Here is a 13,472-nt window from a genome sequence, read left to right on the forward strand (position 1 = left end):
GGGATCAATGCTGCCCGCTCAAATGTCACATCAAGTCACAAGTGAAGTCGGACCCCTACAGCCGAGACCGCCCCACATGGAAATGCACAGACCACATCGAAGGATGACATCGCTTCTCGTGCAGAAAGAAGACTTGACCCAGCAGCTTTGAAGTCGGTCATCTACTGGCATTCACTATGCGACCCTTGACGAAACGCGCACTCGCTCAGGCGGTGCCGAGACGGTCGTCCTGTCTTTTCTGCCAGTCGCACCGCCGTGCATTTGCCAGCGCACCGGCACCGGCAGCGGCACCGGCAGCGCCCCCAGCCTGTGGTCTCGCGAGGCTACCCTCCCGCCAGCTCCTCTCCGTCTCTGGCCCCGACACCGCCAAGTTCCTGCAAGGTATCGTCACGGCCAACGTGTCGACAAAGGACGACCGCACGGTGGACAGCGGGAGCTATGCTGGTTTTCTCAACGCGACCGGCCGAGTGATGCACGACGTCTTCATCTACCCTGGCCGGAACGGGTTCGCAGGCACAGAAGAGGGCAGCTCATACATCATCGAGGCAGACGCGCGGGAGATTGACAAGCTGGCCAAGCTGATCAAGCGGTACAAGCTACGTGCCAAGGTCAATGTACGCAAAATCGATCCCGCAGAGGTCTCCGTCTGGCACGCCTGGACGGACTCGTCGCTCGACACCAACCCGACAGCCACCTCGATACGTCTGGCAGATCCACGAACGGCAGACATGGGATGTCGAATCATACAACTAGGCGATAACCCCCCCGAGGCCGATCTCGAGCAAGCGACGGAGGATGCGTACACGATCCGGCGATACCTGCGAGGCGTCCCCGAGGGCCCATCCGAGATTCTGCGCGAGCAGGCCCTGCCGCAGGAGAGCAATATGGACTTTATGAACGGCATTGAGTGGCACAAGGGCTGCTACGTCGGACAGGAGCTCACTATCCGCACCAAGCACCGCGGTATCGTGCGCAAGCGTATACTGCCCTGCATCGTGTACGACAAGAACGCGCCCGCGCCCGAGGCACTCGCCTACGACCCCTCGAGCACCGCCGCGCAGGACGTCCCCGCCGAGACCAGCATAGGTCGTTTCGAGAGGCGCGGGCGCAGCGCGGGCAAGTGGTTGCGGGGCGTCGGCAACGTTGGGCTGGGCCTCTGCCGGCTCGAGATCATGACGGGGACGACGCTGCCGGGCGAGACGGCGGCGGCGACGTTCACCCCCCAGGATGAGTTTGTGCTGGAATGGGGACAGGAAGGCGAGAAGACGGGCGTCAAGGTCAAAGCTTTTGTCCCTGAATGGATACAGCAAGGCTTGGACGCGCATGCGGCGTCCAGGTGAAGACGCGAGGCGTACTGTATAAATAGTGTATAGACAGCATTGTACGCCAGACTCACAATGACGGGCGATTACTACTACTTGGAGGCACGGTTGTGTGTGAGGCGTGTCAGCTTGCGCTGCATCCCACCAGGCTGTCGCTTACACGTACTGGTGTCGTCAGAAAACAACGCGATCGGATGGTTCCGTGTCTCCCAAACTGTATAATCTCGTCAACTTATTGGTGATCACCGACATAGTGCGTAGCGTACGATTTGCGCCACGTCGTTGCCATTCCGAGGCGAAAGTGCCCAAATTGCGTATACGCTTGTTGTTGTGAGGCTGGGCATCGCCCTCATGATAAAAACCTGGACTTGAGCTCCCCTCCATCTAACTGATCTGAGAGAATACCCATCATCCCATGGCGTGCCAAGCTTCACTGGGCAAGAGGATGATCCTGTGCCTCGATGGCACCTGGATGGACTCTGACAATGGCTACCAAAAGTCCGGTCTCTTCTCCTCGCACGGGACGCTGCAGGTGCCGTCCAACGTGACGCGCATCTCCCGCTGCTTCAAGCGGCGCTGCTCGGATGGCCGACTCCAGATCATCTCCTACGAGTCGGGCGTCGGCACCGGGAGCAGCACCTTTGACACGATCACCGGTGGCGCCTTTGGGCTGGGGCTGTCCGAGGTGAGACGCGACGCGACGCGGCTCGCTGTGCTACCACAGAATGGTCCTGACAGATTCACAGCGCGTGCGTGAGGCCTACTCGTACCTGTGCGCCAATTACATGGACGGCGACGAGATCTTCCTCGTCGGGTTCTCGCGAGGCGCCTTCACGGCGAGGTCCGTCGCCGGCATGGTGAGCAACCTGGGACTCCTCACCCGCGAAGGCGTCGAGCGCTTTTACATCATCTTCACCGACATGCAACACTGGCAGGACGACGACTACGACGACCCGTATCCCACGGTGCCGTTCCCGAACAAACCCAAGGGCCCACACGCCGCCCGGGAATATCGGGCGCGGCTCGAGCAGATGGGCTACACCAGGGTGTGCCAGGCTGATGGCAGGCTCATAAAGATCAAGGGCGTCTGCGTGTGGGACACTGTGGGCAGTCTCGGGATACCCAACATCACCTGGCTGGAAAGACTTGGCATAAGGCCGTCCAACGACGAATAAGTTCCTCCGCATCCCTCCCACCCGGGGATCCCTGGCATTTCGCTGACAGGCACAGCACGTTTCGATGGCACGACACCTCACTCAACAACCGTATCGAGCATGCGTTCCAAGCACTGGCGCTGGACGAGACGCGCAGCCCGTTCAGGCCCGCCGTGTGGGAGCGCGCCAACGACGAGAGGGATCCCACCGACCTGCGCCAGGTCTGGTTCCCAGGCAATCACGCGAACTGCGGCGGCGGCTGGCCCGACCAGGGCATGGCCAACTGCACACTGGCCTGTGAGTTCTTGACCCGGACTGCGCTCGGACAGTACAATGGGCGCTAGCTGACAGCTTACCAGGGATGATGGACCAGATGGCGTCTGTAGGTGTTGAGTTTGACCACAACTCCCTGGACCGCGTGATCAGAAGAACAAGCGAGTACTACGAGACGCTGGCAGAGACATTGCGCGGTCCGGGCCCCATCTGGGCCATGGAACCCATCTACGAGAACAATGAGCCGCTGCGCCCTTGGGCGCTGGGCAAGATTGCGGCTGACGCCAGTATCTTGTACAAGCTGGCCGGCGAGACACCCAGGACGCCGGGCATGTACAAGCAGACCAACCCCAAGACGCAGCGGCCGACACGCCATTTCCTCCGCGACACCAACGAGCGCGTCCACAGCTCGGTGCGGGTGCGTCTGGCATGCCAGGGTCTGGGCCTCAACGACAACGGCATCTGGACGTGCGCCGCCCTGCGCAGGTGGCGGCTGAGGCTCACCAAGCAGACCTTTTTTGACCCGATACCAGGGCATCCGGACTGGCAGCCAAGGGAGCGCGGCCGCTGGGTGTGGGAGTACGTGGGCAGCGATAGGGAGGGGCCGCCGAGTCGGCGTGAGAGGATCATGGTGGAGGAGCCGTTGGGTCCGTTTGAGAGATATGTCTTGAAGCTGTCGGGGGGGTATCCGAATGTGTATGACTTTGCCGGACGCCGAGGGCCGCGGAGGCTGAATAAGAGGATTGGCCGATAGCGGTGATGTTGCTAGAAGAGATACCCGCCTTGAATATAATGTCTGTGATTTACTGCCCAGGCTGATCTTGTAGTGCCCTTTGTCTTCATGGGGAACAGGCTTTTGTGGGTCACCGAGGTGGCTGACGATGTGCATGATGCAGCGTTCGGTTTATGAGGAGACTCAGCAGAGATTGAGTAACGATGAAAGCCTGGATACTTGGTCAGCGTCATGGAAGTTGAACGCGACAGGTTGACCTTGCGACAGAGTAAAAGGGCCTGAGGTACGGAGTACCTAAAGGTACTACGTACTTAGGAGGCCCGCTTTTTAGCCAACGTCACGTGCATCAAGTAGACTCACTTCAAGCTCACCAAGAGTCAAGACACATCAGCCAAAGCTCGACTTCGCCGCTACAGAGGGAAGCTGGCATCGCCAATACCCGTCTCCGAACTCTCCACTACCGCCCAAGACGATGAGCGACGACAACAAGGCGGATCTGCTCCGCCTGGCGAGCGAGTACGCCGACAGAAACATTGATCTCTTCGACCTGCTCTCTATAGACGCCCTCACGGCCAAGGAGGACATTCAGCGCGCATGGCGCAAAGCATCCGTCAAGTACCACCCCGACAAGGCCAGAGACAACTTTGACGCGGAGAAATGGGAGCTCCTCGAGCGCGCGCGCGACATTCTCGCCGACGATGGGGCGCGCGCCACCTACGAGCGCGCCATGAAGGCGAAGCTGCTGCGCAAGCAGGAGCGCGAGGCCTTTGACCGCGAGCGACGAAAGTACGCCGACGACCTCGAGGCGGCGGAGCTGGCGGCCCGGGTCGCGCAGCAGGAGAAGACGCAGCGTGACCGCGAGGCGCTCGAGAAGGAACGCGCGAGGCTCGCCGAAGCGCAGCGCATGCGGGAGGAGGAGACAAGGCGGCAGGCCGCTGCGGACCAGGAGATGAAGGACCTTGTCGAGGCCAAGAGGCGGCTCAAGGAGAAGAAGGAGGAGAAGAACCGGCGCAGACAGGCCAAGGAGTCCATGAAGGCGGCTGGCCGGCCGTCGGGCCCGGTCAATGGGGTCGTCCTGGTGCCGGGGAGCTACGTGGTCAACGTCGGTGCGGGGCAGAAGCCGTACTGGCAGCTGGTGTGCGACAAGCTCAGGGCGGTGCAGAATGCGCGGAATGTTGCCAAGATGGAGGATGCGCCCGTGGATGAGGTCCAAGACGCGGAGCGCAAGGTGCAGGAAACGCGTCGGTTGATTGCCGAGGCTGAGAACAGGTATCGACAGGAGACGGCGGTGTGATTGATCAGTTGAAGGCATGGTCAAACCTGCACCGTGGTGTGTGCCATAGCCCAGCTCTCCAGATGGTCACTCTGCCTCGACTGGGACAAGGGCATCCGTTCAGCGTCATCAATACTCGACTTCACGGCACGTGTCCATTGAGCTTCACCAGGCTATGACTGTCGAGGGCGAGAGGCATTTTCCGTCATTGCTTTGTCCCCCTCTTCAAGGAACCTTCCTCTGCCTTCTTGTCCGTTGACTCGCGAAACAGCCTCTGGTCGCGAGAAGAGCACGAAGGATGACGGGAGAGCAAATATGACCATGGTCATTGAGCAAGGAGCCATCTTTCAATCCAGCTTGCCGCAGCGTCAGAGCTCAAGGTCGGGAGCTACAGGCAGCCCACATGCGGCCCCCTCAGCATCAGCAGTGATCGCTTCATCCGCATTCGTCTGGGAATCTGGCAGCTCTTGACCAGCGAGAGCTGGGAGCGACACGGGCGCACTGCACCCCGGGACTTCGAAGGAGGCCATGGGTGATGCGGCCTCGACTCAGATGGGCACGCACTGGAGAGACCGTTTATATCTACGAACCTCATGCAGTGCCTGGGGGATTGTTGTTCGTGGGCAACATCAGCGTACCTATACAAGTGCACTGCCACCCAATTGCTCTCCGCAGAACATGAATGCCCTTTGAAATGCAAAAGTGCCTGCGCAGGCTCATATGATATCCAAAATAATACAGAGTCCTCTTGGGCAGTATTTCGCTGCAAAGTGCCGAGTCCAGTAGCTTCCTTGAATCCTTACGTACCGACATGTTGGGTGCACGTCGGTGGGTCACCGTCACCCGCACGCCAAATTTGTTGAACGTACGTCTGTCTGTCGCGTCGAGACAAGCTCTCACCATCAAATCCAACCCACCTCACCTCGGCATCCACCAACTCCTATCCTTTCCTTTTCTCTCCTCCGCGCAACCAAGACAAGCCAATCCGTCCACCACGCTCCTCGACTGCCGTCCCACGACACAATGGCACGACCCTCCAACCCCCAGCGCAAGCCCGCGTCGGCCCTCAAGACAAACTACCTCGTCCTCTACAACGTCGTCTCCGCCTTTGCCTGGTCCGTCGTCCTCTCGAGCACCGTCAAGGCCGTCACCACGCGCGGGCCGACCCACGTCCTGGCCGAGGTGGGCGAGTGGACAAAGTGGACGCAGACGGCCGCCGCCCTCGAGATCCTGCACTCTCTGCTCGGCATCGTGCGCGCCCCCGTCTTCACCACCATTATGCAGGTCTCCTCCCGCCTCCTCCTCGTCTGGGGCATCGTCCAACCCTTCCCCCACGTCGCCCTCGACCCGTTCTACGCCTCCATGCTCCTCGCCTGGTCCCTCACCGAGGTCATCCGCTACTCCTTCTTCGCCGTCACCCTCTCGGTCGGCAGCGACGCCTTCTACCCCATCACCTGGCTGCGCTACAACACCTTCTTCGTCCTCTACCCCGTCGGCATCACCAGCGAGTGTATGCTCATCTACAAGGCCATGGAGCCCGCGACCAAGGCCTACGGCCCCGGCGCGTACTACGCGCTCGCCGGCGTCCTGGCCGTCTACGTGCCTGGCTCGTACATCCTGTTCACGTACATGATGAAGCAGAGGAGCAAGGTCATGCGCAGTCTGAAGCAGAAGGACGGCAAGGCGACGCAGTAACATTTAGTTTTAAATTTTTTATTTTTTTTTTAAAAAAAAAGGAAAGAACTGAAAAAAGAAGAAGAAGAAGAAAAAAAAAAAAAAGGAGGGAGTATCGGCGTTTTTGGTAGAGGAAACAGCTAGTTATACTTGATTGTTAAAGATCAATCCTATCACTTGACTCTTCCAGCATCGGCCGCGGCTCTGCGCTCGTCTGGTACCAATCGTTCTGGAGCCATTCGACAATCAGATCTCTTGCGTCCTGTGTTAGACGCTCGTACCCTGGGTTCTCATTTGGCTCGAACATGCCTATGTCCTGTTAGTCCGTGCCCATGGCACGCATCGCAAGGCAGTACTCACCCATATGCGCCTCCGTCTCGTCCTTGGCCTTGTCATTGACAGCCTCCTTCCACGTGCCAGCGGCCATTTTGCTCGGCAGGTTGCAAAACGTCCTCTCCCGCCCCAGCACGGTCCCGACCATGCTCACCTGCTTGCTCGGCGCCGCTTTACCCAGGCGCGTGTACAGGTTCGCAAACCCAACGTCGACCTCCTCCCCGAGCCGCACCATGCAGCGCACCCGCTTCTTCAGTTCCTCCGCCCGCGCCAGACACCCCACAAACTCCAGGTGGGAGGACACCCAGGTCCAGCCCGAGGTGATCTGGTCGCGGTTCACCCACGCGGCAGCGCTTCCTGCCGCGACTGCTGCGCCGGCCCCCGCAAACATGGCCACCTTGCCCCACGCGCCCCAGCCGCCGCCGTCGTTCTTGTTCGCGCCCGACTCGGGGGCCGGGAGGGCGCCTGCGGTCTTGGGAGGCGCTGCTGCTCTGCTGGTGGCGCCCTCCTTCCCGGACTGCGTTGCGCCCCAGAGCGAACCGAGACCGCCCAGCTGCTGCATGGCCGCCGCCGCATTCTGATAGTGACCCTCTGCGCCGTGCGCGACAACGCCAGGTGAGATGCCCAGGTACGGCGTATCAAAGGCCACGACGCCCTGTATGTAGGGGAACATGAGCGCGTTGAACGTCGTCGTCGCCTTGTCGTCCTTCTGGATGCCGTCCTCGGAGTAGATGGGCTTCTCCGACGCGAGCGCAATCACCGTCTCGGCCGCCACGATGCCGCCCATGGAGTGTCCGATCAGGATGGTCCGGACGGACGGGTCGACGGTCGGCGACGGCGTCTGCGCGTCCACCTCAATGTCGATGACCTTTTCCTCCAGCCTGGTTCGTTCAGTCAGCTGGGGTCTTTGTGGGGTGGGAAGTTGCATTCACTACCATCCACGGAAACGGCTGACGGCATCGCCGAGATCGCCGCGCGTCTCATAGGGAGGGTACACTAGGACTTTGACATTGGTCTTGGGCAGGTCCTTGGCTACGAGCGCGCGAAGATGCTCTGCGAACTGGTACTTGTTCCCAAAGGTGTGCTCCCCACCCTGGCGAGAAAGGTTAGCTTGCTTGATGCATGCATTACAGATAATGCAGGACGCGCCGTACCTTGAATCCGTGGATGAAACAGAGCAGCAGCGTCTTCTTCATGGTGCTGCCACGCGACTAACATGCATGTAATGTAGTGGGAGGATTCAGGTGGATGTGACGTTGATGAGATCACATGGAGGACACGACATGGAGGGGCAGGGCAGCAGGCAGTAACGGCAACAGCATCAGCAACCGCCGTCGAAACCTTCCTCAACGTTAGGACGACCGCATTCCACGTCGATGGCGAGCATTCGTACCACGCACTAAGCTTAGTACCCGGTACATGTATCTATCGCATCACAGTCTGGACACACGTCTCCTTGAACCCCAGCCAGCTAGCTAGCTGCTGCAAGAGCATCTATTAGAATACATTGTACATACAGCGTGGATCTCAGCGGCTCACCCGCGCGGCTTTGCTTGTAATGTGACGACTGATGTCTGAATATCCCTTTCATCCATCATCCATTCACACTCCTCCCGATCCCCGAAGAGTACAGCACTTTATGTCAATAAAACGCCCACCCCATGCCCTTCGCCGAAAACGCCGGGCGCAGCAGACGCCCATCCAAGAACATTCCCAAAGTGCATCATATCCGTCTCGTGTAATGTCCCTATGCGCGCGCGCGACTTGGCCGCCGTTCTGCGCCGCAATACTGCGTGGGCGTGTAGGTTTCTCACGCGGTGAACAAGGCACCATCACACACCATCACAAGTCATTGATAGAGCTTCTTGAGCATCCAGAACTGAGCACTCAGTCCTCGTCACTCTGTGGCGCCGTGCTCGTGCCCGTCCCGACTCTGGAGCTGTTCGAGATGAGCTTGATGCGTGTGCCGCTGTGCTGCGGTGTGCTGTCCCCGTTGCCGGATGGCGCCGCAGACCCTGCCTTGCCGCCGTCTTCCAGTTCCCGGAGCTCTGCATGCGCGTCCAGTTCTTCCTCGAATTTGCTTTTGAAGAATGCCTGTGTCCGAGTTAGCCGCTGCTGCAATCACAGGTCCAACCGACAAAAGATCACTCACCTCAATGGTCTTGGCATCTTCATGCAAGACGCTGCCATCCTCGTTGAAAGTCTTGCAGTTGTTGATGAGGAGCTCGACATCCCGGCGCATGTCGCCCAGAGAACCATACTGCTCCTTCTTTATGCGTGCCTTGATGTGATCCATGCAGATGGGCTGCTGGATCACCACAAAGTAGTGGGGGAAGTCGCGTTTCGACGGCAGCTTCACAAACGGAGCAATGATGAGGCGTTTGCCAGGCTCGGACTCGTCATCTTCGCCCTCGAGAGGCTCAAAGTCGTCTACCTCCATCTCCATGAGCTGATCGTAGAGTCTCTTGAGGCTGTCTTGCAGGGTCGCGCGCACCTCGGGGGCCAGCTTCGATGCGTTGGCGGACGCCTGGAGGTTGGCCTTGCTCGGCCGCCCCTGCGGTCCGCGCCGCTTCTTCGCTGGCGGCTCGTCTTCGCCCTCTTCCGCCTTGCGTTTCTCGTTCTTGCTGCCCGGCTTGCGCCCACGCTTTTTGGGCGTCTCGACCTCTTCGGTGCTAGCCCTACTAGGGACAGGCGACTCGTCCATCGAGTTGAAAATGGCACTCTTCTTAAGCCTATTCTGTTCTCGCCGGTCCTTCTTGTCAGCCTTGCGTGCAGCCGCGGCTTCAGGCGAGTCCTCGTCATCGTCAACTGCCATGACCCATTGCTCTTCGGTGAGACCGTCGTCGTATTTGACCTTGGTGCGTTCACGAGCGCCACGGCCCAAGATGACCTCTTCCGTCGGCTCCTCTTCGCCATTGTCCTCATTGAGGTAGATGTCCGGAAGCTCTTCTTCTTGGATAAGGCGAGGTTTGCCCTTGCCTCCTTTGCGGCCGTAGATGGGGTCAAGGGCGCGTTCTTCGTCCATCTTTTGGAAAAGAGCGAGCTCCCCGTCGTTACGCGCGAGCATCATGTTGAGCTCCTCATCCTCCATATCCTCCTCGCCACCACCTTCTGCCATGTCCGCCGTCTCAAGCAACGTCCGGAGCATGGCGTCACGGTCCGTCTCCGATGATTTGTTATCGAAACGACCAGCTTGAATGACCTTCCCATCCATGTCAAGCTTGAACCGAGCACGTTCTAAGATCTTCTCTTCTACCGACCCAGAAGTGATCAGACGCAGGATGCGCACCTCGTTCTTCTGACCGATGCGATGAGCACGATCTTGCGCCTGTAAATCTTGATGAGGATTCCAGTCAGAGTCGTAGATGATGACCGTGTCGGCGGTCTGCAGATTGAGACCGAGACCACCAGCACGGGTGGACAGCAAGAACATGAAGTACTTAGAGTCGGGTGCGTTGAACTCGCGAAGGAGGTCCGATCGCTCGTCTGATTTGGTCGTACCATCCAGACGCAGGTACTCGAAACTCCGGTATCGCAAGTAGTCCTCCATAATATCCATAATGGCAGTCATCTGGAAGAACATGAGAACGCGATGCCCACTCGCTTGGTACTTGGGGAGAATCCTGTCCAGAAGCTCGAACTTGCCAGACGTCCGCCACAGCATGTCGTTACTGATATTGAGGGGGTTCATGATGTTTTCCACCTCATCAAAGACAAACGGATGGTTGCAGAGCTTACGCAACTGCATAATCATGTTGCTGAGACCACGAGCATTTGTCTTGCCACCCTTGCCGTCACTAACAATAAGGCGGTTGTGTGTTGACATTTGCTTGTGGAGCTTGGCCTGGAGAGCAGAAAACTTGCATTTGACCACCTTCTCGGTCTTGTCGGGCAAATCCTTCTCGACATCCTTCTTGAGACGACGCAACAAGAAGGGTCGAAGGACCTTGTGGAGACGGCGAATGACGAGAATCTGCTCTTCTTCCGTGAGCTCCATCTTGTCTTGCCCGCCGGTGTTGGCAAATGGAGTGTTGAACCATTCATCAAATGTCTTGACCGACTTGAAGATGTTGGGCAGCACAAAGTTGAGCATGGCCCACAGCTCGGAAAGGTTGTTCTGGAGGGGGGTACCCGTGAGGATGAGACGGAAGCGGGTGTGGTAGTACTGGGAGATGGTGGCGCTCAGCTTCGAGTTGCTGTTCTTCATGCGATGACCTTCGTCAATGATCATGTGGAACCATTTGATCTTGCTCAAGATAGGACGGTCTTTGATAATGTACTCGTAAGTCGTGAGCAGGACCTGGAAGCGCCCCTGGCGGATCTTCTCTTGTTGGGTCTTTCGAGCATTAGGCGGACCCTTGTAGACGATGCGGCTGACGGATGGCGCCCATTTCTCAAACTCGAGATTCCAGTTGGTCAAGGTACTCAGCGGCACGATGACCAGGTATGGTCCGGCCTGCTGTTTCCTCTCAATCAGGTAGGTGATGAGACTGATGGTCTGAATCGTCTTTCCAAGACCCATCTCGTCGGCAAGGATACCGTTGAGATTGTTGTTGTAAAGCGAAATCATCCACTGAAGACCCTTGATCTGGTACTCCTTCAGAGTGCCGCCGACCAGGATGCTAGCCTGCCCAGTGACCTCTTCACGGACGCGATGGGCCACAGCATAGTAGTCAATCTTTTTACTGTTGCCCTCCTCATCCTCCAGCTCGTCGTCGTCCTTGAAGTCTTCCATGTCGTTTCCGTACCGCTCGGCTGCTGCGCGCTGCTGCGACTTGACGGATGACGCAAGTTGATGCAAGAAACCGTCGGTTTGCTTGAGCAAGTGTGTGATACGGGTGTCCTTGGCCTGGTCAAGCAGCTTGAGGTACGCCTCTTCGTCGTTGGCCTTGAGCGCTTGCAGACGCTGCTTCGCGGTCCTCTCGACGCGCTTCTGCTCTTCTTTCTCAATGTTGAAGTGCTGAGAAAACATGAGGCGGCTGAGCTTGTGGAATTTGGTCTTCTGGCTCTGATTCGAGTCGATGATTTCTTGTCTGTGGTGAGTAATGGCGTGAAGGAAGTCAATGTGCTTCTTCTTCTCGCGGTTCTCCCGGGCGTCCCGCTGCTGCTTCTCAAGCTTCTCAGTGATGCGAGCCTCTCTAACGTTCTGCTTTTTCATGCGACGGTAGTGCGAACGATTTGTGGTCATAGCCAAGTTGTCGTAGTGCATCATCTGCCGCCCAATCTTCTCGCGCAGGGCTCGTTGCTTTGCGTATAGAGCTAGAGCCTTCATCTCGATGATCGCCTTTCTTTTCAAAGCATCGTCAGATTCAACCTCGTTCTTCGTCGTATCCCAGTGAGCCATATTCCCTGGAAGGTTCTTCAGATCGTTGTATCTTTGGCTCATCCTGTTGAACACGACGACCTCCCTCTCGTATCGCAAGTGATCAAAGTCGATGCCCGTGGGGAAAGCCCCTGGAATGAACCAGCGATTCTTGCGTTGCGAGTGTTCAAAGTGTTTGATGGTCGGTTGAAGCATGCTCGTGGGCGATTTGACAGTCTTGTATTTGTGAGGCTTGGGAGGCGCCGACTCATCGGCGTCTGGTGCAGCCTCCCCACGACCTGCTACATCCTTGTCCTTATCGTCCTGTTCGCTGGGCTCGGATTTCGGCACGGTGCTCGACGCAGCAGTCGAAGCGGCCTGGCGTTTTTGACGTTGGTGGAAAATGGATCGTTGCAGACCAACAGGAAGTCCGGCATTCTTTCCCAGCATCTTAAACGCTGAAATTTGGGTTCGGAGCAAGCCAAGCTGTTCCTGCGAAAAGTGACTGTTGGACGAGTTCGATGGCCCATTCACGGGGGCGGACGCGTTCGTGCCACTTGATGGCGTCGCACCGGCAGCGTTCGAAGTCGAGTTCTGGTTGTGTTGCTGAGTTGCCGCATTTGGCGCACCGTTCAGGTTGCCGTTGGCATTGGAGGCGGCGGCAGCCGCCGCCTGCTGCTGCTGCTGTTGCTGTTGCATGAGCTGCTGCTTGTTTTTGCGCATTTGGTGCTGCTGCTGGAACTGCTGCAACCATTGCTGAGCCTTGATAAAATCTGGATCAGTGTTGGCCACGCCATTGTCCCTCATCTGCTTCAGTTTCTGAGCAACCAGTTAGCTCATGTGCACCGGCAACTGTCATACCGACGACGACATACCTTGAAGACTTCCTCAGCTTGCTGCTTGGTTGCGTGCATGACCATCGGCGCACCGGGGTGCTGAACCCCGGGAGCTCCCTGAACTGAAGCCATGGTGGTGATCCTAGATGGCCCTCGACCGGCTAACACCCAATCAGTATATTAAATCGTACTATGTATCGACAGGCGCATATCGAGCGGCGGAAGCAATGAGGTATGCGGTGGTAGAAACGCGATGTTTGACTTTGATAATGCGCGGGTGGAGTGTCGAGTGGACCAGATGAAAGCTCCGACGTTGGCAAATGCGCCCTAGTCGCGTTCGAAGCGCGCGATTCGGGGAGACAAACAACTAGAATCGCCGTTGTCAATCAAGTCAACACGTCGCCGGGGCGCGTCGAAGTCTGTATTGGCAAGACTTCGTGGCGTCTAGTCGCGAAGGTTCGCGATGGCCAAGGGGAGCAGAAAGGTTGCCTCGCAATGGCGTGGGGGAGGAAAGTCCCTGTGGAAGGGATGAGTGAGGGCGCACGTCGAAGAGGGAGCGGAGGCCCGGGCAA

General features: G+C 58.0%; 6 protein-coding genes across 6 annotated transcripts; 4 read left to right on the forward strand and 2 right to left on the reverse strand.

Moving 5' to 3' along the window:
- Positions 1 to 176: 176 nt before the first annotated feature.
- Positions 177 to 1,340, forward strand: J7T54_002390 (putative transferase-like protein; the record flags this gene model as incomplete). Its single annotated transcript, XM_051505564.1, has 1 exon — positions 177 to 1,340. One exon carries the CDS (start codon positions 177 to 179, stop codon positions 1,338 to 1,340), a length of 1,164 nt encoding a protein of 387 aa, XP_051363009.1.
- A 397-nt stretch (positions 1,341 to 1,737) lies between these two features.
- Positions 1,738 to 3,503, forward strand: J7T54_002391 (uncharacterized protein; the record flags this gene model as incomplete). Its single annotated transcript, XM_051505565.1, has 4 exons — positions 1,738 to 2,007; positions 2,069 to 2,481; positions 2,553 to 2,773; positions 2,836 to 3,503. The coding sequence occupies 4 exons, from the start codon at positions 1,738 to 1,740 to the stop codon at positions 3,501 to 3,503; spliced, it is 1,572 nt and encodes a 523-aa protein (XP_051363010.1).
- Positions 3,504 to 3,954: 451 nt separating this feature from the next.
- J7T54_002392 (DNAJ domain protein Cwf23) lies at positions 3,955 to 4,776 on the forward strand (the record flags this gene model as incomplete). The annotated part of the gene is made up of 1 exon (XM_051505566.1): positions 3,955 to 4,776. One exon carries the CDS (start codon positions 3,955 to 3,957, stop codon positions 4,774 to 4,776), a length of 822 nt encoding a protein of 273 aa, XP_051363011.1.
- A 1,002-nt stretch (positions 4,777 to 5,778) lies between these two features.
- On the forward strand, positions 5,779 to 6,450 carry J7T54_002393 (putative very-long-chain (3R)-3-hydroxyacyl-CoA dehydratase; the record flags this gene model as incomplete). The annotated part of the gene is made up of 1 exon (XM_051505567.1): positions 5,779 to 6,450. The coding sequence occupies one exon, from the start codon at positions 5,779 to 5,781 to the stop codon at positions 6,448 to 6,450; it is 672 nt and encodes a 223-aa protein (XP_051363012.1).
- Positions 6,451 to 6,586: 136 nt separating this feature from the next.
- Positions 6,587 to 7,958, reverse strand: J7T54_002394 (uncharacterized protein; the record flags this gene model as incomplete). Its single annotated transcript, XM_051505569.1, has 4 exons — positions 6,587 to 6,738; positions 6,790 to 7,643; positions 7,698 to 7,855; positions 7,917 to 7,958. 4 exons carry the CDS (start codon positions 7,956 to 7,958, stop codon positions 6,587 to 6,589), a joined length of 1,206 nt encoding a protein of 401 aa, XP_051363013.1.
- A 691-nt stretch (positions 7,959 to 8,649) lies between these two features.
- Positions 8,650 to 13,032, reverse strand: J7T54_002395 (SNF2-family ATP dependent chromatin remodeling factor snf21; the record flags this gene model as incomplete). The annotated part of the gene is made up of 3 exons (XM_051505570.1): positions 8,650 to 8,856; positions 8,915 to 12,883; positions 12,940 to 13,032. 3 exons carry the CDS (start codon positions 13,030 to 13,032, stop codon positions 8,650 to 8,652), a joined length of 4,269 nt encoding a protein of 1,422 aa, XP_051363014.1.
- Between the last annotated feature and the right edge of the window lie 440 nt (positions 13,033 to 13,472).

Source organism: Emericellopsis cladophorae, assembly GCF_022114955.1.
Source record: "Emericellopsis cladophorae strain MUM 19.33 chromosome Unknown NODE_15_length_399893_cov_118_242817, whole genome shotgun sequence".
In the NCBI taxonomy this organism is placed as follows: domain Eukaryota; kingdom Fungi; phylum Ascomycota; class Sordariomycetes; order Hypocreales; family Bionectriaceae; genus Emericellopsis; species Emericellopsis cladophorae.